The sequence below is a fragment of the Ooceraea biroi genome, chromosome 13 (genome assembly GCF_003672135.1).
Source record: "Ooceraea biroi isolate clonal line C1 chromosome 13, Obir_v5.4, whole genome shotgun sequence".
Lineage (NCBI taxonomy): Eukaryota > Metazoa > Arthropoda > Insecta > Hymenoptera > Formicidae > Ooceraea > Ooceraea biroi.
Window position 1 is genome coordinate 7,220,660 of NC_039518.1, and position 21,740 is coordinate 7,242,399.

Consider the following 21,740-nt stretch of genomic DNA (forward strand, 5'->3'; position numbering starts at 1 on the left):
GGCGCGCGCTCGGCGGCTGGACCGCGCGGCACACAACAGAGCATTGTTTAGTATTTTAGGTAGGGTCGGAAGATCGTACATTTGAATTGGAGCCTTTGTATAGTACAGCTTATATAGTACAACGAATCTCTAAATTCATTGATTTGGACTTTCGCTCCAAAACATCTCCATGCTGGCGTGAAAGTTGTTGAAATAGCAACATTCTTGGCAGTTATAATTTTCAATAAAGGATTTATGCCAATTTTCAAACTTATGAACGTGATGGGAGTTAGTATTGGTCAGCAAGCGGTGATGTACGCAAACTCCCGGAACGAAGCTCGTATCACCCGCTCGGGGCGGCGCTCCACCAACTTCTCTCGAGATCAGAGAATGAATCGCAGGGAAGAGAGATCAGCTCTGCAGGACTTCTACGAACAAGAGGAATGTCCCCTGTATGGCCCTGGACTAGCCGATTGATCGTAAGTAACATTATCTCTATGTAATCAGTATGAAAAACTTTAAACGTGTTTTTCTCGAAACCACGTTTTTCAAATTGGTTCCCAGGATATCTCAAAAACCAGTTAATCAATTGACTCAGGCTTTTGCACACATCTTCAGTATATGTGTGGCTATAGCCCCTACCACAATCAAGTCGAAATATTGTTTTTTGGAATTTCTACAGCCCTTCAATGGTGAAAAAATGGCACGAATCGAAACTTAATTTTCTCAATGAAGTCATGTTTTAAATTTTCAACATTTTTTTTCATTCTGGTACCTGCTATAGCCACACTCATACTAATTAAGAATCTTTGGTTTTTTTGTTTCAGATGAGCAGAACAGCTGAAATCATGGGAACCATGGACCAACTTTTTTTCATGTTCTTATTTAATATCATGTGCAGCGCTTATTTATAGTTATTGTCTACTACAAAAATTTGGAAACATACGCCAAATATGTATGAATAAGCAGGGAAAACCCTGCCTCAAAAAACCTTATACTTTTTTCCAAAAACATTCACCAAAATAGCATACAAATTCCGCTTTTACACTAGAATACCCCCTTAAACGGAAAAGATATCTTTCAGGTACTACAAAAGATACGCGGCGACGGTATGAACGGTCAGTATGAGCTTTTGTTAAACCTTGAAAAACAACGAAGACCTGTGCTCCTTTAGAATCAGGTTCTTGTCGCCTTCCAGCGTAGCGTAGTACAATTCCTGGAGCGGAATCAGATCCTTCGATTCTTTTTCGCCTTTACCTTCCTTCTCCTTCTCCTTTTCCTTGTTAGGCTTAGGGTCCAGGGCAATTTTCTTCGGGTCTTGCTCCAGACTTGGCGCGGGATAAATCCGTTTCCTTCCTCGCTTCTTCGGACCGGAGCATTTTAACAGGGCGGACTCAGCGGCGTTTTGAGACGCTACCACATCAGCGGCCTGTTGCGCGTGCTGTTGCGGTGCCGAATCCTTTGGTAACGTCAACGTGTCGCTCGCTGAATTCTTCGCTGTATAAGTCCAGTCATGAAACGGATTGGTAGCTATTTTCGCCAAGTGGTCTATCAGATTGTCGTCTGAAAAAAATGTGCAAACTTTTTACACGGCGATGCAGCACGTACCACCGAATGTGCACTTGAGGCGTGAGTGATTACGTTCTTATCAGCGATACGGTCACTTCTATACTCACTTAGGTCGAGTTTGGTTTGTTCTGCGATGTGCCGGATAATATTGTCGAACGCGCGTTCCGACGTACCGCCATACGTTTCTCTCCAGATTAATTCGTCCAAGAATTGTTGTATCATTTGTCTACTGAGCAAACTTAACGTGTTCTGAAACATCCTCGGCACGATTTTTCGTAGATATTCCATGATGTGGAAGTTGTTCATAATATTTCTAGGATTCTGCTCCGCGAATGCGGACTGTACAACGTGATTATATCCCATGTCGTTCACAGTGCTCTTGTCGACGGTGAAATCGATCATTATCCTGGAATCCGTGTGCACCCACTCTTTCAACGGTTATAGAGTATTGTTAAATCGTCTTTTGAACGATCGATCTTCGTCTTGTGTTGGATCACAGGCACGTAATCGTAAATCCGACGTGACGGGATCCAGAACACCCAGAACCCCGACTTTCACCTAAACGCGACAGGCCGAATTGAGCATTACATTAACGTAACGTCCCTGTTTTCGACGGAACTAGAAATATCAAGATATTTCCACCTGTCGCAAATGTCCATCTTGCGACGTGGTGCCTAAACTGATCACGCCGACTTGTATCACCGAGTTTTTACCACCCATTTTCCGAGTCTTGTCCCATACCGCCGCTGTACAAATGCTACGTAGATTTGTATAAAAGTTTTTTAGATATATGTTGGACACTTTCACCCAAGAGACTACGTTCTGCACGTCAGTTTGACATGCCCAATGATAAATCAGCTTCAACAGGACAGTGGGCATGTACGGAGCTTCTTGAAAAACAGAACCAGAAAAGACGGAAACGTATCTATCGGGACAACAATTGGAGCTCCAGACGTAGCCGCCGGAATAAGGAAACGTTCCTCGAACACTGTACATTTCTAACTTGAGATTAACTTTTTCAGACTTGGTGCTATGATGCGAACAGTACTGCCTCGATTTCACCAAGCCCTGCTCAAATAACCATTCGGTGAATTTTGCTGCAGAAAACCCGAGCATGTTTTTGACTTTATCGTCTGGAAAGATCAGTCGTTATTGCGACGCGGGCAGCGTGACTGTATCAATAAAAATGTAAAAGGATATACCTAGTGCTCGTCTCTCCGTGTGCGCGACTTGCGACCTGATGTATTTGTCACGGATACTTGGTCTCACTACCACCATCAGTGAGGGGAAAGATCGAGCGAAAAGATCATCCTCCATCCTATTAAACGTCGATTCTCCATCACTGGATTGATTCTTCTTGGCTTCGTCAATCTGTTCGCAAGCTACAAAATTCGTAGAATTAATTGTTCTATGTTTTCTAAGGGTTTCCTGAAGGCTGTAATCCAGTTAGCAGCGCAAATGCTACGAACCACTTTCTATCCTCCTTTCTATTTGCAAGGATAGGGTGTTTTGTAGCATTCCAGTGTCAACTGGACTACATCCCAAGAATGTAAGCATTCTTCGTTTCCACCTGCAATTTTTTGCTGCCGACGGATATTCCTCCTATACTAGCCCGTTCCATAGGTTTCTGAATCGACTGATTCCGCTGAGCCTTCCAACTTTTCCGTACCTTTTGTATGGCATCAGGTTGGCGCACATAAATAACTCTTTCTATCTTACGCCCAGATTTGTTATACATGTACTGAAAACAATCGCAGCACATGATTAAGATGATATAAACCATGGACTTGCGATAAAGAAAAATACAAACGGAATTGATAATACATTCTCTTTTTGTTGTGTCTGTGTATTGGTGGACGCCACGGAGGACGTAGTCGTCGTAGTTGTACCTGGAAACATGTTCGATTTAATTTAATGTTTAATAAACCAGGCTCGTTAAAAAAAAATTAAAGTAAGCGACTTTCTACCTTGAGTTTGTGTAACAGGTTCCAAGTTAGCTCCTGCACATGGCTCGCTTTCCAGCTGAACATTTTCTTGAGGCTCACTTATATTATCGCTTTCCAGTTTGATTGGCGCCGAATTCTCCTTTTGCTGAGTCTCAAATGATAAGCAACATTCTATACGAGAGACACACAAAGATTTATGTTTCTTTACTGTGCCTCATTCTATACTTACAACGTTTGAGATCTGAGGATTGTCTGGAACTATTGTCGGAGTCGCCGTCTGATTTGCAGGCCTATCAAAGTTAATAAATTACGTAAACAAATTTAATAAGACTGACTCGTTGCATAATTCATAGGTACCTACAATGTGTATTCATAACTGATGACACCAGTTTGACGTACCAATTTACCCCCATAATCCTCAACTAGTTGTTCCAAGGTAGCTGCAACCTGTTGAAAAGAAAGGATCAATATCTGTATTTATCTTTGGCAAGACTTTGCGAGGAGAAAGTAATTAGCGAATAAACTTACTCTGTCATAATCTGTCATATCTTCGAGTTTCATTGTAGAGGACAACTGTGTTTCACTCAGAGGTTCTTCTATACACTCCATCTTTAACATTTTGTCGACTGGATGAGTATTTATGATGGAATGTGTGAAGAGTTGTGGTTCTGGTATGTTGTCTGTGGATGCTGACACTAAAAGTAAGAGCATGACATTTTCAATATAATCAAAACCAGTTCAGCATTATTCGAGAAATGTATTGCACAAGAGATTACACAAGAAGACACTTGAGATGAGACAGATAAATGGTAACTCTTCTGTAAGCAACAGGGATTTTCTTCACGAGTTTCTTTTAAATGGGCATTCTATTCTTCGCGCATGGTTAAAAATGTTCTCTGGATTTCATCCCGCAAAAAAGAAATGTGGACAGTGCAACAGCCTTTGGCATGCTTTCCTAAATTCAATTTACATCCATACGTCCAATTACAATCACAAAACTATTTTTATCCTTAGAAAGTTCGACACTTCTTAGTTCGTTTTTTTTTTAATAACCCCTACTTGTATTTGAAGTTGAATCCAGGAACTGCTTTATTGAGATATCAATTTTTGTATCTTCAGTATCTATCTTGTCACTTGGTGATTCGACAAATTGATCAAAATAGTTGCATTTGTCATTAGCATCTTCAGTGGCTTAGAGTGCTTTGCCTTTTCAGCCTGCATCATCCGCAATAGTCGTCGTCTGCAACGAAAAATTAATGAATTCTTGATACTGAAAGTTAGCTATATGTGATACAATATAATGATACAATAAATTATATTTTGGCAACGTAAATGCCTCTTTTTCATAAGCGAGGTAGGTACATATGCAAATAGCTAAAAGAAGCAGTCACAAACCTCTGTACGTATCCTTTTGCCGGGACAGTCTGGGGCGAGATAAAGAATAGCCACTTTTGTTTCCCATTTTGCTGTGCACTGTTTTTTAAATATTCTAAATAATAAAAAACTTCACTTTAAAGGCTACATTTTTCACAGTCAACATGTAGCTTATTTACTGACTGAAAGACATCAAGACGTCCTTTAGACATCTTTGCCATATGTTTTGGATTTTGTTCTATATGGGTTATTATCTGCTAGTCATTAACTATCATAAGTCCAAGAACCCAAAAAGCATTTTCGAGCTGGACTTCGTACAGGAAGATACATTTAGAAATGTTTGTTATTATGCTTCGTGTAACATTGTCCCATTGAAGGAGAGACAAGAATTGCAACTACTCAGTCAGCAGTTACATAGTGCGTATAATTCAATGAACTGCCACATTACGTATGCACGCTGCATCTCATACACATTAGAGATGTATTAGTGTCTTAAAAAAATATTGATGAGATATGGAATATAACATCTCTGCGAGAATTTTCGAAAACCAACCTACTGCTTCTTTCTCATCTACTTCATCAACATCACCTACTCGCGCGTATATAGAAATTTTTATCTGGACGATTCTTTTGAACTAGAATTCTGAATTCGATTCGAAGGGTCTGCGACATGCTTTAGCGCATTATTCAGGCGGAAACGCTTCTGTTTTGTTCGTAGAACCGCAGGACTTTTGGAAAACAATTGAGAGCGTTAAACATTGTTAATTATCCTAAGAGCAGCAACTGAACACACAATCTTGTAATATTTCTTATTAATAGCTTTGATGTTTATTTAGGGCACCGTTATTTTATAATTAATGGAGTAAATTAATACTACACCAATTTCCATAGAAAGATATTTTATCACATACAAAGTTCGATAACAATTAAAACGGATTAAATATATTAAATTATAACCGATGAAACAAAAGCCTTATTTATTATCATGCAATCTTGTATAACCACCCAGCAAACACGGGTATATAACTATTACATTACCGTAATAAAACGGAATGTAACACGCAATATTACATAGATGTACTAGGTTATACACACGTAGTAGCAATTTCCTACTCACACATGTTACAATTATATAACGTGAATATAATACGTATGTAACATGTTATATACTCTTAACAAAGTTAGCGAATAATTATATAACATATATATAATCGTGATGTAAATTCTGTAATTGTTATATTACTGTTATATTTTTTGTAACTGAATAGTAACTGTAGAATGAAAATATATATTTTATACATACTAATCCCAGAAAAGGTCTTTGAATTAATTCTAAGCGAGAGCAAACTATTTCATTTGCTTTCGCTCGAAATTAATTCAAAGACCTTTCCTGGAATTAGTATGTATAAAATATATAAGTTAATACAGTAACATATACAATAACAATAACGCTATAGTTATTATAATGATGCAGTTTTTCCAGAGGAAAGGGAAAAATATAAATATTTAATCATTATATTTTGCACTCTAAACATATACATATAAAATATACACAGCGTGTTGTTGCGTGTTATGGAAGCGTTCTCTTTATCCAAGGTAATCGTTTCTAACAGTAACATTAATATTAAAAGTATTCAAAATAAGTATTATATTATAAAGAAAACTAAATAGTTGTACATATAATTTTACCAGTATTCTTTAACTTATTGCTGTTAATCTATTGTAAGATCTGGAAAGATAGTCGAGACTGACAGGTCGTATAAAGGATCGGAATGAAAACAAGTTGATCACAACAGTAGGAGTATTGGCCGTACAGCCTAAGCCCTAGGCGTGTGAACCAGGGATCCCGGAGAGTTCGAGTTCAAATCTAAGGCAGTCTCCTAGTTATTTTTCGCCTCTTACAATTCAGAAGTGGGAAAAATCCGCTACCCCTCGAAGACAGTTGAGATTCATCCGCTACCCCTCGGAGAGGGGGGAGTTGAGAAGCAGCTGGCCGGTAGTGAAGCCTGAACATGGAGTTCGGGACGGACTCAGAGGAGTGAACCAACATGGAGATTGGGAGGGACTCGGAGGAGTGAACCAACATGGAGGTTGGGAGGGACTCAAGTGGAGTGAACCGACGATTTGGAGACATTCGGGGACGAATGTAATGTCAGGCTGGCCGAGCTGGAAGATCTGGAAAGATAGTCGAGACTGTCAGGTCGTATAGAGGATCGGAATGAAAACAAGTTGATCACAACAGTAGGAGTATTGGCCGTACAGCCTAAGCCCTAGGCGTGTGAACCAGGGATCCCGGAGGGTTCGAGTTCAAATCTAAGGCAGTCTCCTAGTTATTTTTCGCCTCTTACAATTCAGAAGTGGGATAAAATCCGCTACCCCTCGAAGACAGTTGAGATTCATTCGCTACCCCTCGGAGAGGAGGGAGTTGAGAAGCAGCTGGCCGGTAGTGAAGCCTGAACACGGAGGTCGGGACGGACTCAGAGGAGTGAACCAACATGGAGATTGGGAAGGACTCAGAGGAGTGAACCAACATGGAGGTTGGGAGGGACTCAAGTGGAGTGAACCGACGATTTGGAGACATTCGGGGACGAATGTAATGTCAGGCTGGCCGAGCTGTAAGATCTGGAAAGATAGTCGAGACTGACAGGTCGTATAAAGGATCGGAATGAAAACAAGTTGATCACAACAGTAGGAGTATTGGCCGCACAGCCTAAGCCCTAGGCGTGTGAACCAGGGATCCCGGAGAGTTCGAGTTCAAATCTAAGGCAGTCTCCTAGTTATTTTTCGCCTCTTACAATTCAGAAGTGGGAAAAATCCGCTACCCCTCGAAGACAGTTGAGATTCATCCGCTACCCCTCGGAGAGGAGGGAGTTGAGAAGCAGCTGGCCGGTAGTGAAGCCTGAACACGGAGGTCGGGACGGACTCAGAGGAGTGAACCAACATGGAGATTGGGAGGGACTCGGAGGAGTGAACCAACATGGAGATTGGGAAGGACTCAGAGGAGTGAACGAACATGGAGGTGGGAGGGATCAGAAGAGTGAACCAAAAATGGATGTTGGGAGGGACTCAAGTGGAGTGAACCGACGATTTGGAGACATTCGGGGACGAATGTAATGTCAGGCTGGCCGAGCTGTGTAAGATCTGGAAAGATAGTCGAGACTGACAGGTCGTATAGAGGATCGGAATGAAAACAAGTTGATCACAACAGTAGGAGTATTGGCCGCACAGCCTAAGCCCTAGGCGTGTGAACCAGGGATCCTGGAGAGTTCGAGTTCAAATCTAAGGCAGTCTCCTAGTTATTTTTCGCCTCTTACAATTCAGAAGTGGGAAAAATCCGCTACCCTCGAAGACAGTTGAGATTCATCCGCTACCCCTCGGAGAGGAGGGAGTTGAGAAGCAGCTGGCCGGTAGTGAAGCCTGAACATGGAGTTCGGGACGGACTCAGAGGAGTGAACCAACATGGAGATTGGGAGGGACTCGGAGGAGTGAACCAACATGGAGGTTGGGAGGGACTCAGAAGAGTGAACCAACATGGAGGTTGGGAGGAACTCAAGTGGAGTGAACCGACGATTTGGAGACATTCGGGGACGAATGTAATGTCAGGCTGGCCGAGCTGGAAGATCTGGAAAGATAGTCGAGACTGTCAGGTCGTATAGAGGATCGGAATAAAACAAGTTGATCACAACAGTAGGAGTATTGGCCGCACAGCCTAAGCCCTAGGCGTGTGAACCAGGGATCCTGGAGAGTTCGAGTTCAAATCTAAGGCAGTCTCCTAGTTATTTTTCGCCTCTTACAATTCAGAAGTGGGAAAAATCCGCTACCCCTCGAAGACAGTTGAGATTCATCCGCTACCCCTCGGAGAGGAGGGAGTTGAGAAGCAGCTGGCCGGTAGTGAAGCCTGAACACGGAGGTCGGGACGGACTCAGAGGAGTGAACCAACATGGAGATTGGGAGGGACTCGGAGGAGTGAACCAACATGAAGATTGGGAAGGACTCAGAGGAGTGAACCAACATGGAGATTGGGAAGGACTCGGGAGTGAACCACATGGAGGTTGGGAGGGACTCAGAAGAGTGAACCAACATGGAGATTGGAGGACTCGGAGGAGTGAACCAACATGGAGGTTGGGAGGGACTCAAGTGGAGTGAACCGACGATTTGGAGACATTCGGGACGAATGTAATGTCAGGCTGGCCGAGCTGTAAGATCTGGAAAGATAGTCGAGACTGACAGGTCGTATAAAGGATCGGAATGAAAACAAGTTGATCACAACAGTAGGAGTATTGGCCGCACAGCCTAAGCCCTAGGCGTGTGAACCAGGGATCCCGGAGAGTTCGAGTTCAAATCTAAGGCAGTCTCCTAGTTATTTTTCGCCTCTTACAATTCAGAAGTGGGAAAAATCCGCTACCCCTCGAAGACAGTTGAGATTCATCCGCTACCCCTCGGAGAGGAGGGAGTTGAGAAGCAGCTGGCCGGTAGTGAAGCCTGAACACGGAGGTCGGGACGGACTCAGAGGAGTGAACCAACATGGAGATTGGGAGGGACTCGGAGGAGTGAACCAACATGGAGATTGGGAAGGACTCAGAGGAGTGAACGAACATGGAGGTTGGGAGGGATTCAGAAGAGTGAACCAAAAATGGATGTTGGGAGGGACTCAAGTGGAGTGAACCGACGATTTGGAGACATTCGGGGACGAATGTAATGTCAGGCTGGCCGAGCTGTGTAAGATCTGGAAAGATAGTCGAGACTGACAGGTCGTATAGAGGATCGGAATGAAAACAAGTTGATCACAACAGTAGGAGTATTGGCCGTACAGCCTAAGCCTAGGCGTGTGAACCAGGGATCCCGGAGAGTTCGAGTTCAAATCTAAGGCAGTCTCCTAGTTATTTTTCGCCTCTTACAATTCAGAAGTGGGAAAAATCCGCTACCCCTCGAAGACAGTTGAGATTCATCCGCTACCCCTCGGAGAGGGGGGAGTTGAGAAGCAGCTGGCCGGTAGTGAAGCCTGAACATGGAGTTCGGGACGGACTCAGAGGAGTGAACCAACATGGAGATTGGGAGGGACTCGGAGGAGTGAACCAACATGGAGTTTGGGAGGGACTCAGAAGAGTGAACCAACATGGAGGTTGGGAGGGACTCAAGTGGAGTGAACCGACGATTTGGAGACATTCGGGACGAATGTAATGTCAGGCTGGCCGAGCTGTGTAAGATCTGGAAAGATAGTCGAGACTGACAGGTCGTATAGAGGATCGGAATGGAAACAAGTTGATCACAACAGTAGGAGTATTGGCCGTACAGCCTAAGCCCTAGGCGTGTGAACCAGGGATCCCGGAGAGTTCGAGTTCAAATCTAAGGCAGTGTCCTAGTTATTTTTCGCCTCTTACACTATGCATATGTAAAATGGTAATAGATGCAAAGTTGCATTGCAAGAATGCAACGCCGAGTCATTTCCACTTCTACGGAGCAGTTAGAAATACTTAATTTCATTATCACTCTTTAGAGTTGTGTACATTTGATAATGATAAGCATTTCTAAATGTTCCGTAGAAGTGAAGACGACCGGTATTGTATTTTTGCAATGTGACCTTTGCATACATAACCTACTACACCATTTTAATTACATATACATAGATTAACTGCAATAAGTTAAAGAATACTAGTTAGAAATTAAGGATTACCTTGGATAAAGAGAGCACTTCCATACCACGCAACAACACGCTGACACGATGAAAGAACCAGCAAGAACTGAAAAGAACGCAAGGATACCAACAACGAAAAGAGGCAACATTTTAAATATATATGTTATATTCATGTTATAATATATATAATATAAAATGAATATAACATCTCTATATCACACGTTGTATAACATCAAAGTAATAATAATATAGCATTTGTAATATCACGTGTTATGTTCAATTTATATTGCTGTTATATTATTATAACCAGGAAATAACACAGTTATATTAAAGTTTTAAAACAAAGTAATATTACAGTTATAAAAGGAAATTATGTAGCCTCAATATTAATAGTGTATAACAACTGTTATGTTACGTGTTACTTCTGAGATATATAATAGTTATATTCTATGTTTGCTGGGCAGTTGTTAAGTTCTTCGATATCGGCCGATGCTTGAGGATCCTTATTAAACGCGTACGATTCTGCGAATCGAAATGTGAAAATTCGAGATCCTTTTCCTGCTTCCCGAGGAAGACGTTCGTTGACGAGGCGTCGGTGCCTTCCAATTGACTTGTCTTTGTCATTCGCAGCAGATTCATCTCCTTCTCCAACATTGTTCTTGTCACTGCGCATCCCTTGGCCACAGTTTGATCCTGCTTATTGCATAATATAAGAACTGGAACGTTTCTCTGTACGTCCGACAACAAGTTATACAAGTATCTGCGAAAAGTTATTAAATATTTAAATAATACTGAATATAGTTTAGCACCTCAAATTCACGTAAAAATGTTCTGTCCTGTAATTATAACTTTACTTACTCAAGGCAAGGTTGACACTTCACCGTTTTTGATCTCTTTTCACATGGTGAATCTATATCGAAACAAGTAGAGTCGTGTCCGAGCGTTTCATCAAATGCGCCTTGTAAGTAGTATTATTTTACGCTTGAAATTAGGAACTGTGAAAAATTAATTTAAACATAAAAACGACGAAAATATTATCGCTGCTCTGTGTTAATTCAGTCATTATTTACAAGATAAATAATTCTCGCATTTAAATAAAATGATTACAAGGGCGCATTTATTTCATCAATTAAAAACGACTGCGACGACTCTGAAGATAAAATTATGGTAGATGTAAAATAACGCGATAAGAATTTATAAAATAAAAATTACGTATTTATACTAAGCTTGACGCAATATTAAGGGGGTATTCTAGTGTAAAAGCGGAAAAAAGTATAAGGTTTTTTGAGGCAGGGTTTTCCCTGCTTATTCATACATATTTGGCGTATGTTTCCAAGTTTGTGTATTAGACAATAACTATAAATAAGCGCTGCACATGATATTAAATAAGAACATGAAAAAAAGTTGGTCCATGGTTCCCATGATTTCAGCTGTTCTGCTCATCTGAAACAAAAAAACCAAAGAGATTCTTAATTAGTATGAGTGTGGCTATAGCAGGTACCAGAATGAAAAAAAATGTTGAAAATTTAAAACATGACTTCATTGAGAAAATTAAGTTTCGATTTGTGCCATTTTTTTCACCATTGAAGGGCTGTAGAAATTCCAAAAAACAATATTTCGACTTGATTGTGGTAGGGGCTATAGCCACACATATACTGAAGATGTGTGCAAAAGCCTGAGTCAATTGATTAACTGGTTTTTGAGATATCCTGGGAACCAATTTGAAAAACGTGGTTTCGAGAAAAACACGTTAAAGTTTTTCATACTGATTACATAGAGATAATGTTACTTACGATCAATCGGCTAGTCCAGGGCCATACAGGGGACATTCCTCTTGTTCGTAGAAGTCCTGCAGGGCTGATCTCTCTTCCCTGCGATTCGTTCTCTGATCTCGAGAGAAGTTGGTGGAGCGCCGCCCCGAGCGGGTGATACGAGCTTCGTTCCGGGAGTTTGCGTACATCACCGCTTGCTGACCAATACTAACTCCCATCACGTTCATAAGTTTGAAAATTGGCATAAATCCTTTACTGAAAATTATAACTGCCAAGAATGTTGCTATTTCAACAACTTTCACGCCAGCATGGAGATGTTTTGGAGCAAAAGTCCAAATCAATGAATTTAGAGATTCGTTGTACTATATAAGCTGTACTATACAAAGGCTCCAATTCAAATGTACGACCTTCAAAGAATAACGATCTTCCGACCCTACCTAAAATACTAAACAATGCTCTGGTGTGTGCCGCGCGGTCCAACCGCCGAGCGCGCGCCAGAGGTTATTTTCTATTAGGTGCTATTACTTTGTTAATTTTGCGAATCGGGCAAATCTTCTCGCAGACATATTATCCATACCATATACTTGCAAAATATGCCAAAAAAATTCGATTTTTCTGACATGCTGCACTAGAATACCCCCTTAATAAACGCAAAGACTTATGAATAAAGGACGTGCGACATCCGTAGTTTTCGCATCGATATTACACCTAGGAACGATAATGCATCGATGATAGATGGTCGATTAATTATTCGTTCTTTTCCAAAGTAGAAATAAAAGATAAAATGCGATCATCTTCATCTTTTATCACAGAATTTTCTAATTGCCATTGTAAAGCGAGTAAAAATGATCTTCGGTGCGTTGATTTGTCCAATTTCTCTTCGAAAATGACGTAAGCTACCGCTGCGCTGTCAGAATGGCCAGAATTACATGCGTTTCACGTGAGTGAGCATTCTTGTCATCTTCCATCGCAGCGTATGTGCAATTCCTGAAGCCGAATCTGATCTTCCGATTCTTTTTCGCCTTTACCTTCTTCCTCCTCCTTCTCTGTGTTATCCTTCGGCTCCAGAATAATTTTCTTCGGGTCTTGCCCCAGATTTGTCGCGGGATAAATCCGTTTCCTTCCTCGCTTCTCCAGACTGGAGTATTTTAACAGAACGGTCTCAGCGGCGTTTTAAAATGCCACCACATCAGCAGTTAATGATGATCAGCTTTTGACGACGCCAACATGTCGCCCGCCGAATGCGTCATTGTGTAAGACCAATCATGAAACGGATTGCTAGCTATTTTCGCCAAGCGGTTTATCAGATTGTTGTCTGAAAAAAATATGCAATGCAAAATGTTGGTTAGCACCGAATGTCCAATTCAGGCGTGAGTCAGTACGTTCTTATCAGCGATACAGTCACCTTTATACTCACTTAAGTCAAACTTGGTCTGCTCTGCGATGTGCCGGATAATGTTGTCGAACGCGCGTTTCGACGTACCGCCATACGTTTCTCTCCAGATTAATTCGTCCAAGAATTGTTGTATCATGTGTCTACCGAGCAAGCTTAACATCGTCTTCTGAAACATTGCCCACACGCTTTTTCGCAGAAATTCCATGTGGAAGTTGTTCATGTTTTTAGAATTCTGCCCCGCGAATGCAGACTGTACAACGTGATTATATCCCAAGTCGTTCAAAGCGCGCTTGTCGACGGTGAAATCGGTCATTATCTTGGAATCCGTGTGCACCCACTCTTTCAACGGACGTAGAATATTGTGAAATCGTCTCCTGACTAATCGATCTCCGCCTTGCATTGGGTCACAGGCGCGTAATCGTATATCCGACGTCACGGGATCCAGAACAGCGAGAACCTCGATTTGTACCTAAACGCGAGAGGCCGAATTGAGCATTTAAATTAACGTAACGTCACTGTTTTCGACGGAACTATTAGGTTGTTCATTAAGTTCTGCGGTTTTCTTGATAAGATAGCGTTTGTCCATTGAAAAAGATAGCATGCATCGCCTGAACCGCGGATTGCCGCATACTCCGTGACAGGTCAGACAACGCTCGACATTTCGCCAGTCTTTGTTGTGTTTTGACGTGTTATGTGTACGCGCTATTCATTGAAAATGGAGGATCAAAAGGTGCATTTTCGGCACATTTTGCTATTTTTCTTCCGCAAAGGAGTAAAAGCGACGGACGCACAACGTGAGATATGTGGCGTGTACGGGGACTCGGCCATAAGCGCTGACACTTGTCAGCGTTGGTTTGCGCGCTTTCGTTCCAGAGATGTGAACGTCTCCGATGCTGCTCGCTCCGGTCGTCCATCCACCACTGACGACGACCAAATCGTGGCCGCAATCAAAGCAGACCGACACCTGACGACGCGGGAGATCGCGGAGCGCTTCGACATCGCCCATACAACGGTTGCGCAGCGATTAAAACGGCTTGGGATGTCGAAAAAAGCAGATGTTTGGGTCCTCACGAGCTCACCGAAAAGAACATTTTGGACCGCGTCATGATCTGTGAATCCCTGCTGAAATGGAACTCGCTGGAGGCCTTTCTCAAACGGGTGGTCACGGGAGATGAAAAAAGGGTGGTATATAACAACATTCGACGCAAGCGGTCATGGTGCGGTCCGGGTGAGTCGTCACAATCGATTGCCAAAGCGGATTTGCATCCAAGAAAGTGATGCTGAGCGTGTGGTGGGATTGGCGAGGCGTCCTGTACTTCGAGCTGCTTCCGCGCGGTCAGACCATCGACGCCGAGAAGCATTGCGCTCAGTTAGAAAAATTGAAGCAGGCAGTGGCGGAGAAACGGCCGAAATTGGCGAACAGGAAGGGCGTTGTCTTCCACCACGACTACGCCAAACACACACTGCTTGGTGACCAAGAAGAAGTTGAAGTGCTTTGGCTGGGAAGTCATGCAGCACCCACCGTACTCCCCAGACCTTGCGCCGTCGGATTACCATCTGTTCCGGTCACTCCAAAACAATCTCGACGAGCAGCGCTTTAATTCAGTGGACGATATTCAAACGTACTTGAAGGACTTTTTCGCGCAGAAGTCGCGCGACTTCTACAAACGCGGCATTATGTCCCTTCCAGAACGTTGGCAGAAGGTGGTCGATCAAAATGGACAATACATTCTAGATTGAATAAATGTGTAAGTACAATAGATTTATGTTTTAATTTAGGGCAAAAAAACCGCAGAACTTAATGAACAACCTAATAGAAATATCAAGACATTTTCACCTGTCGCGTATGTCCACTTGGCATGGTTAACATGGTCCTTAATTTGATCACGCCGACTTGTATCTCCGAGTTTTTACCGCCCATTTTGCGAGACTTGTCCCATACCGCCGCTGTACAAATGCTACGTAGATTTGCATAAAAGTTTTGTAGATATATATTGGACACGTTCACCCAAGAGATTACGTTCTGCACGTCAGTTTGACATGCCCAATGATAAATCAGCTTCAACAGGACAGTGGGCATGTACGGAGCTTCTTGAAAAACAGAACCAGAAAAGACGGAAACGTATCTATCGGGACAACAATTGGAGCTCCAGACGTAGCCGCCGGAATAAGGAAACGTTCCTCGAACACTGTACATTTCTAACTTGAGATTAACTTTTTCAGACTTGGTGCTATGATGCGAACAGTACTGCCTCGATTTCACCAAGCCCTGCTCAAATAACCATTCGGTGAATTTTGCTGCAGAAAACCCGAGCATGTTTTTGACTTTATCGTCTGGAAAGATCAGTCGTTATTGCGACGCGGGCAGCGTGACTGTATCAATAAAAATGTAAAAGGATATACCTAGTGCTCGTCTCTCCGTGTGCGCGACTTGCGACCTGATGTATTTGTCACGGATACTTGGTCTCACTACCACCATCAGTGAGGGGAAAGATCGAGCGAAAAGATCATCCTCCATCCTATTAAACGTAGATTCTCCATCACTGGATTGATTCTTCTTGGCTTCGTCAATCTGTTCGCAAGCTACAAAATTCGTAGAATTAATTGTTCTGTTTTCTAAGGGTTTCCTGAAGGCTGTAATCCAGTTAGCAGTGCAATGCTACGAGCCACTTTCTATCCTCCTTTCTATTTGCAAGGATGGCAAGTGTTTTGTAGCATTCCAGTGCCAACTGGACTACATCCCAAGAATGTGAGTATTCTTCGTTTCCAACTTGTATTTTTGTTGCCGGCTATATTAAATATCCCTCCTATACTAGTGTGTTCCATAGGTGTCTGAATCGCTGGTCCGGGATTCGATCTCTCGCAGGCAACAAGTGCGGGCTACAAAAATACGATACTGTGTATTCGATACAACAAGGATCGAGATCTCTCTCTATGTACTGTTGAAACGTACTACTTGTCTAGTATCAGATCGGCGCACATAAATAACTCTTCCTATCTTACGTCCAGATTTGTTATACACGTACTGAAAACAATCGCAGCACATGATTAAGATGATATAAAACATGGACTTGCGATAAAGAAAAATACAAACGGAATTGATAATACATTCTCTTTTTGTTGAGTCTGTGTATTGGTGGACGCCACGGAGGACGTAGTCGTCGTAGTTGTACCTGGAAACATGTTCGATTTAATTTAATGTTCAATAAACCAGGCTTGTTTAAAAAAAATTAAAGTAAGCGACTTTCTACCTTGAGTTTGTGTAACAGGTTCCAAGTTAGCTCCTGCACATGGCTCACTTTCCAGCTGAACATTTTCTTGAGGCTCACTTATATTATCGCTTTCCAGTTTGATTGGCGCCGAATTCTCCTTTTGCTGAGTCTCAAATGATAAGCAACATTCTATACGAGAGACACACAAAGATTTATGTTTCTTTACTGTGCCTCATTCTATACTTACAACGTTTGAGATCTGAGGATTGTCTGGAACTATTGTCGGAGTCGCCGTCTGATTTGCAGGCCTATCAAAGTTAATAAATTACGTAAACAAATTTAATAAGACTGGCTCGTTGCATAATTCATAGGTACCTACAATGTGTATTCATAACTGATGACACCAGTTTGACGTACCAATTTACCCCCATAATCCTCAACTAGTTGTTCCAAGGTAGCTGCAACCTGTTGAAAAGAAAGGATCAATATCTGTATTTATCTTTGGCAAGACTTTGCGAGGAGAAAGTAATTAGCGAATAAACTTACTCTGTCATAATCTGTCATATCTTCGAGTTTCATTGTAGAGGACAACTGTGTTTCACTCAGAGGTTCTTCTATACACTCCATCTTTAACATTTTGTCGACTGGATGAGTATTTATGATGGAATGTGTGAAGAGTTGTGGTTCTGGTATGTTGTCTGTGGATGCTGACACTAAAAGTAAGAGCATGACATTTTCAATATAATCAAAACCAGTTCAGCATTATTCGAGAAATGTATTGCACAAGAGATTACACAAGAAGACACTTGAGATGAGACAGATAAATGGTAACTCTTCTGTAAGCAACAGGGATTTTCTTCACGAGTTTCTTTTAAATGGGCATTCTATTCTTCGCGCATGGTTAAAAATGTTCTCTGGATTTCATCCCGCAAAAAAGAAATGTGGACAGTGCAACAGCCTTTGGCATGCTTTCCTAAATTCAATTTACATCCATACGTCCAATTACAATCACAAAACTATTTTTATCCTTGGAAAGTTCGACACTTCTTAGTTCGTTATGTTTTTAATAACACCTACTTGTGTTTGAAGTTGAATCCAGGAACTGCTTTATTGAGATATCAATTTTTGTATCTTCAGTATCTATCTTGTCACTTGGTGATTCGACAAATTGATCAAAATGGTTGCATTTGTCATTAGCATCTTCAGTGGTCTTAGAGTGCTTTGCTTTTTCAGCCTGCATCATCCGCAATAGTCGTCGTCTGCAACGAAAAATTAATGAATTCTTGATACTGAAAGTTAGCTATATGTGATACAATATAATGATACAATAAATTATATTTTGGCAACGTAAATGCCTCTTTTTCATAAGCGAGGTAGGTACATATGCAAATAGCTAAAAGAAGCAGTCACAAACCTCTGTACGTATCCTTTTTTCCGAGACAGTCTGGGGCGAGATAAAGAATAGCCACTTTTGTTTCCCATTTTGCTGTGCACTGTTTTTTAAATATTCTAAATAATAAAAAACTTCACTTTAAAGGCTACATTTTTCACAGTCAACATGTAGCTTATTTACTGACTGAAAGACATCAAGACGTCCTTTAGACATCTTTGCCATATGTTTTGGATTTTGTTCTATATGGGTTATTATCTGCTAGTCATTAACTATCATAAGTCCAAGAACCCAAAAAGCATTTTCGAGCTGGACTTTGTACAGGAAGATACATTTGGCAATGTTCGTTATTATGCTTCGTGTAACATTGTCCTATTGAAGGAGAGACAAGAATTGCAACTACTCAGTCAGCAGTTACATAGTGCGTATAATTCAATGAACTGTCACATTACGTATGCACGCTGCATCTCATACACATGAGAGACACTCCAAGGCATTCTACCGAGAGTAATGAGAGATTGGCCAACAGTGCTAATCTGATATGTCTCAACCAAATCCTATAAGCAGGAAATATTATACACTATTTTACTATTTCTGCCTTATAACATATGACTAACGTACAAGAAGATGAGCCATTAATGTTGATACTTTTGTTTAATTCACTCCTGCATGTATCTATGCAAAATGACAGGATGTTCAGCATCGTTTTGCAACAATTCTGCGAGAAAAGGTTACGTGATGAACATTTTCCCAAATGATGCAGAACTTTGAGCAACTGTTGCTAGCGAGAATTGGATAGACGAAAATTGGTGGATCAATCAAAGTGTCCTTTTCGCAGCCAATTTCTTAGAATGCCTCTAATGAAGATAACACCCCCGCGAGAATTTACGGGATCTACTGCTTCTTTCTCTACTTTATCAACATCACACACTCGCGCGTATATAGAAATTTTTACCTGGCCGATTCCTTTAAACTGGACTTCTGAATTCGATTCGAGGGGTCTGCGACACGCTTCAGCGCATTTCTCAGGCGGGAACGCATCTGTTTTGTTCGTAGAACCGCAGAACTTTTGGAAAACAATTGAGAGCGTTAAACGTCGTGTTATCCTAAGAGCAGCAATTGAACACACAATCTCGCAATATTTCTTATTCTCCGCTATAAAATTGCACTGTATGTACGCACTCGTTAATTCCGGAAAAGGATTTTTATTTGACAAATGAAGCCAATAAAACTAAAGATGTTTAAAAAGGAATTAACATTTCGTCGGTAAAACAGATGACTACTGGATCTACTACGATATTTATGCAATTGACAGTGATAAAAAGACTTTTCTTACTGTGAGCGTTGATTCGTTCACAATCGGACGCTCTATATGTAAATTATATTTCAAGAATAGGTTTAATGTTTATTTATAAGACAGTTATTTTATAGTAAATGAAGTAAATTAATTTATTATTAATTTTCAATAGAAAAGAAGATATTTTATCATACAAAGTTTACAAAGCAATAAATTATATTGGATGAAACAGAAGCCTTATTTATTATTATGCAATCTTGTGTAACCATTTGTTAAGTTCTCTGATATCGGCCGATGCTTGAGGATCTTTATTAAACGCGTACGATTCTGCGAAATCGATTTGCGAATCTAAATGTGAAAGTTCGAAATCCTTTCCCTGCTTCCCCAGGAAGACGTTCGTTGACGAGGCGTCGGTGCCTTCCAATTGACTAGTCTTTGTCATTCGCAGCAGATTCAGCTCCTTCTCCAACATTGTTCTTATCACTGCGCATCCCTTGGCCATAGTTTGATCCTGCTTGTTGCATAATATAAGAACTGGAACGTTTCTCTGTACGTCCGACAACAAGTTGTACAAGTATCTGTGGAAAAATATTAAATATTTAGATAATATTTAAATAAATATTTAAATATGAATTACTATCTCAAATTCACATAAAAATGTTCTGTCCTGGTAATCTTAATTTTACTCACTCGGCCACATCTCTGATTTCTTTCTGGATGGTCACTGAATCAATCACGTAAACCAGACCTTTGGCAGATGTCTTGTGCTTATCAAAGTACTTGCTGCGCAGTCGCTCATCACCAGGAATATCCACAATTCTTAAAGAACTCTAAATGAGAGATTTGTGTTTATGAAAATAATTATATTTATAATAGATTTATCATGTGTAACTATAGAACGTGTATACCATAGAACGTTACTTAAAACTTACCTTACCAGCTGACATATCTCCTACATTTTCTTTAACAGATGTGTACGTCCTGACGAATGTGGAGTGCATTAATCGCGCATAAATCAATGTTTTCCCACTGTCACTAAGACCCGTTAGGAGGATACTGCGGCCTATGGATCTTCTTCTACGCCAGAGTGTGAACAAAACTATATAATTTATATTAATTAGAACAATGTGTAAATTAACGAACATTATATACATGAGAAATTAATTTAAACGTAAAACGATGAAAAGATTGTCACTGGTCTGCGTTAACAGTCATTATTTACAAGACAAAAACTTCTCTCATTTAAAGAAAAAGATTGCAAGGGCGCATTTATTTCATGAATTAAAAAAGATTGTGACAACTCCGAAGATGTTTAAAATTATGGTGAATGTATAGGAATTTGTTACATAAAAATTCCATATTTATAGTAAGCTCGACGCAACAGTAACAAACGCAAAGGCTTATGAATAAAATTCTAGTGCAATTACCTAAAGTTATAAAAATAACGAGCACAGCAGCCAGCAAACTCAACAGCTGCATGTTGCTATTTTTCTCCAACGACGACTTGGTCTGCTCGTTCACTGTCATAATTTGTGTTTCCCTCGAGGCTCAACTTCTTCGAGAACACATGTAGACATATGCCAACCGACCGACCATCAAAGGTTACAGTATTATGCGAGTATCGCGGAAAATAAAACGTGTTCTTGACGGTAGTCTGCCACATCTGCACGAATTACACCTAACCCTTCGACATCTTTTACGTCGATAAATTTGATCTACCGGTAACTATCTTCACAGACGTTGATTTATCATAATTCCTCGGCGTGTGAATAGTTCGCGCGAACTGCACGAAGATGCCGCCACGTAATCTCACTGGATAGTGCTGCCACATCATCACAGGGGACTTCCCGTTTCCGAAACATTCCCAGCAAACACAAAATATAACTATTATATAACACAGAAGTAACACGTAATATAACAACTGTTATATGTTATTAAGGGGAAGATGGAGTTGCTAGTGAACTATTTTTTCACTATAGCGATGGTAATTGCAGTTTCGAAAATTCTCTTTATTGCTTGTGCAGAATAAAAAATCCTTTTCCACAAATGAAGTATAGATAGAAAGAAAGCCCGCTCTACAGGACTTTATATTCAAAATGGAAAAAAGTTAGAAAAGACAAATGCAAGTGTTTAACTTTTTTTTCACTATAGCGATGGTAATTGCAGTTTC

General features: G+C 40.9%; 3 protein-coding genes across 3 annotated transcripts; all 3 read right to left on the reverse strand.

Annotated features, from left to right (window-relative positions):
• Positions 1 to 982: 982 nt before the first annotated feature.
• LOC105281968 lies at positions 983 to 18,437 on the reverse strand. The gene is given in 26 exon segments (XM_026974526.1): positions 983 to 1,542; positions 1,656 to 2,106; positions 2,191 to 2,681; positions 2,751 to 2,983; positions 3,087 to 3,289; positions 3,373 to 3,437; positions 3,516 to 3,665; positions 3,720 to 3,784; positions 3,856 to 3,941; positions 4,023 to 4,189; positions 11,022 to 11,263; positions 11,362 to 11,413; positions 13,304 to 13,413; positions 13,503 to 13,590; positions 13,693 to 14,140; positions 15,509 to 16,005; positions 16,075 to 16,254; positions 16,443 to 16,551; positions 16,625 to 16,696; positions 16,780 to 16,844; positions 16,923 to 17,052; positions 17,131 to 17,191; positions 17,263 to 17,348; positions 17,430 to 17,596; positions 17,961 to 18,142; positions 18,298 to 18,437. Coding segments are annotated over 26 exon segments (4,896 nt in total). The 5' UTR covers positions 18,366 to 18,437; the 3' UTR covers positions 983 to 1,114.
• Positions 3,068 to 5,301, reverse strand: LOC113563169. Its single transcript, XM_026974477.1, has 8 exons — positions 4,890 to 5,301; positions 4,554 to 4,734; positions 4,023 to 4,189; positions 3,856 to 3,941; positions 3,724 to 3,784; positions 3,516 to 3,645; positions 3,373 to 3,437; positions 3,068 to 3,289 (listed from the first exon to the last, which is right to left on the reverse strand). Coding segments are annotated over exons 2-8 (717 nt in total). The 5' UTR covers positions 4,555 to 4,734; positions 4,890 to 5,301; the 3' UTR covers positions 3,068 to 3,082.
• Positions 18,438 to 19,789: 1,352 nt separating the features above from the next.
• On the reverse strand, positions 19,790 to 21,260 carry LOC105281970 (signal recognition particle receptor subunit beta). The gene is made up of 4 exons (XM_011343573.3): positions 20,998 to 21,260; positions 20,503 to 20,669; positions 20,261 to 20,400; positions 19,790 to 20,148 (listed from the first exon to the last, which is right to left on the reverse strand). The coding sequence occupies exons 1-4, from the start codon at positions 21,095 to 21,097 to the stop codon at positions 19,818 to 19,820; spliced, it is 738 nt and encodes a 245-aa protein (XP_011341875.1). The 5' UTR covers positions 21,098 to 21,260; the 3' UTR covers positions 19,790 to 19,817.
• Positions 21,261 to 21,740: the final 480 nt, after the last annotated feature.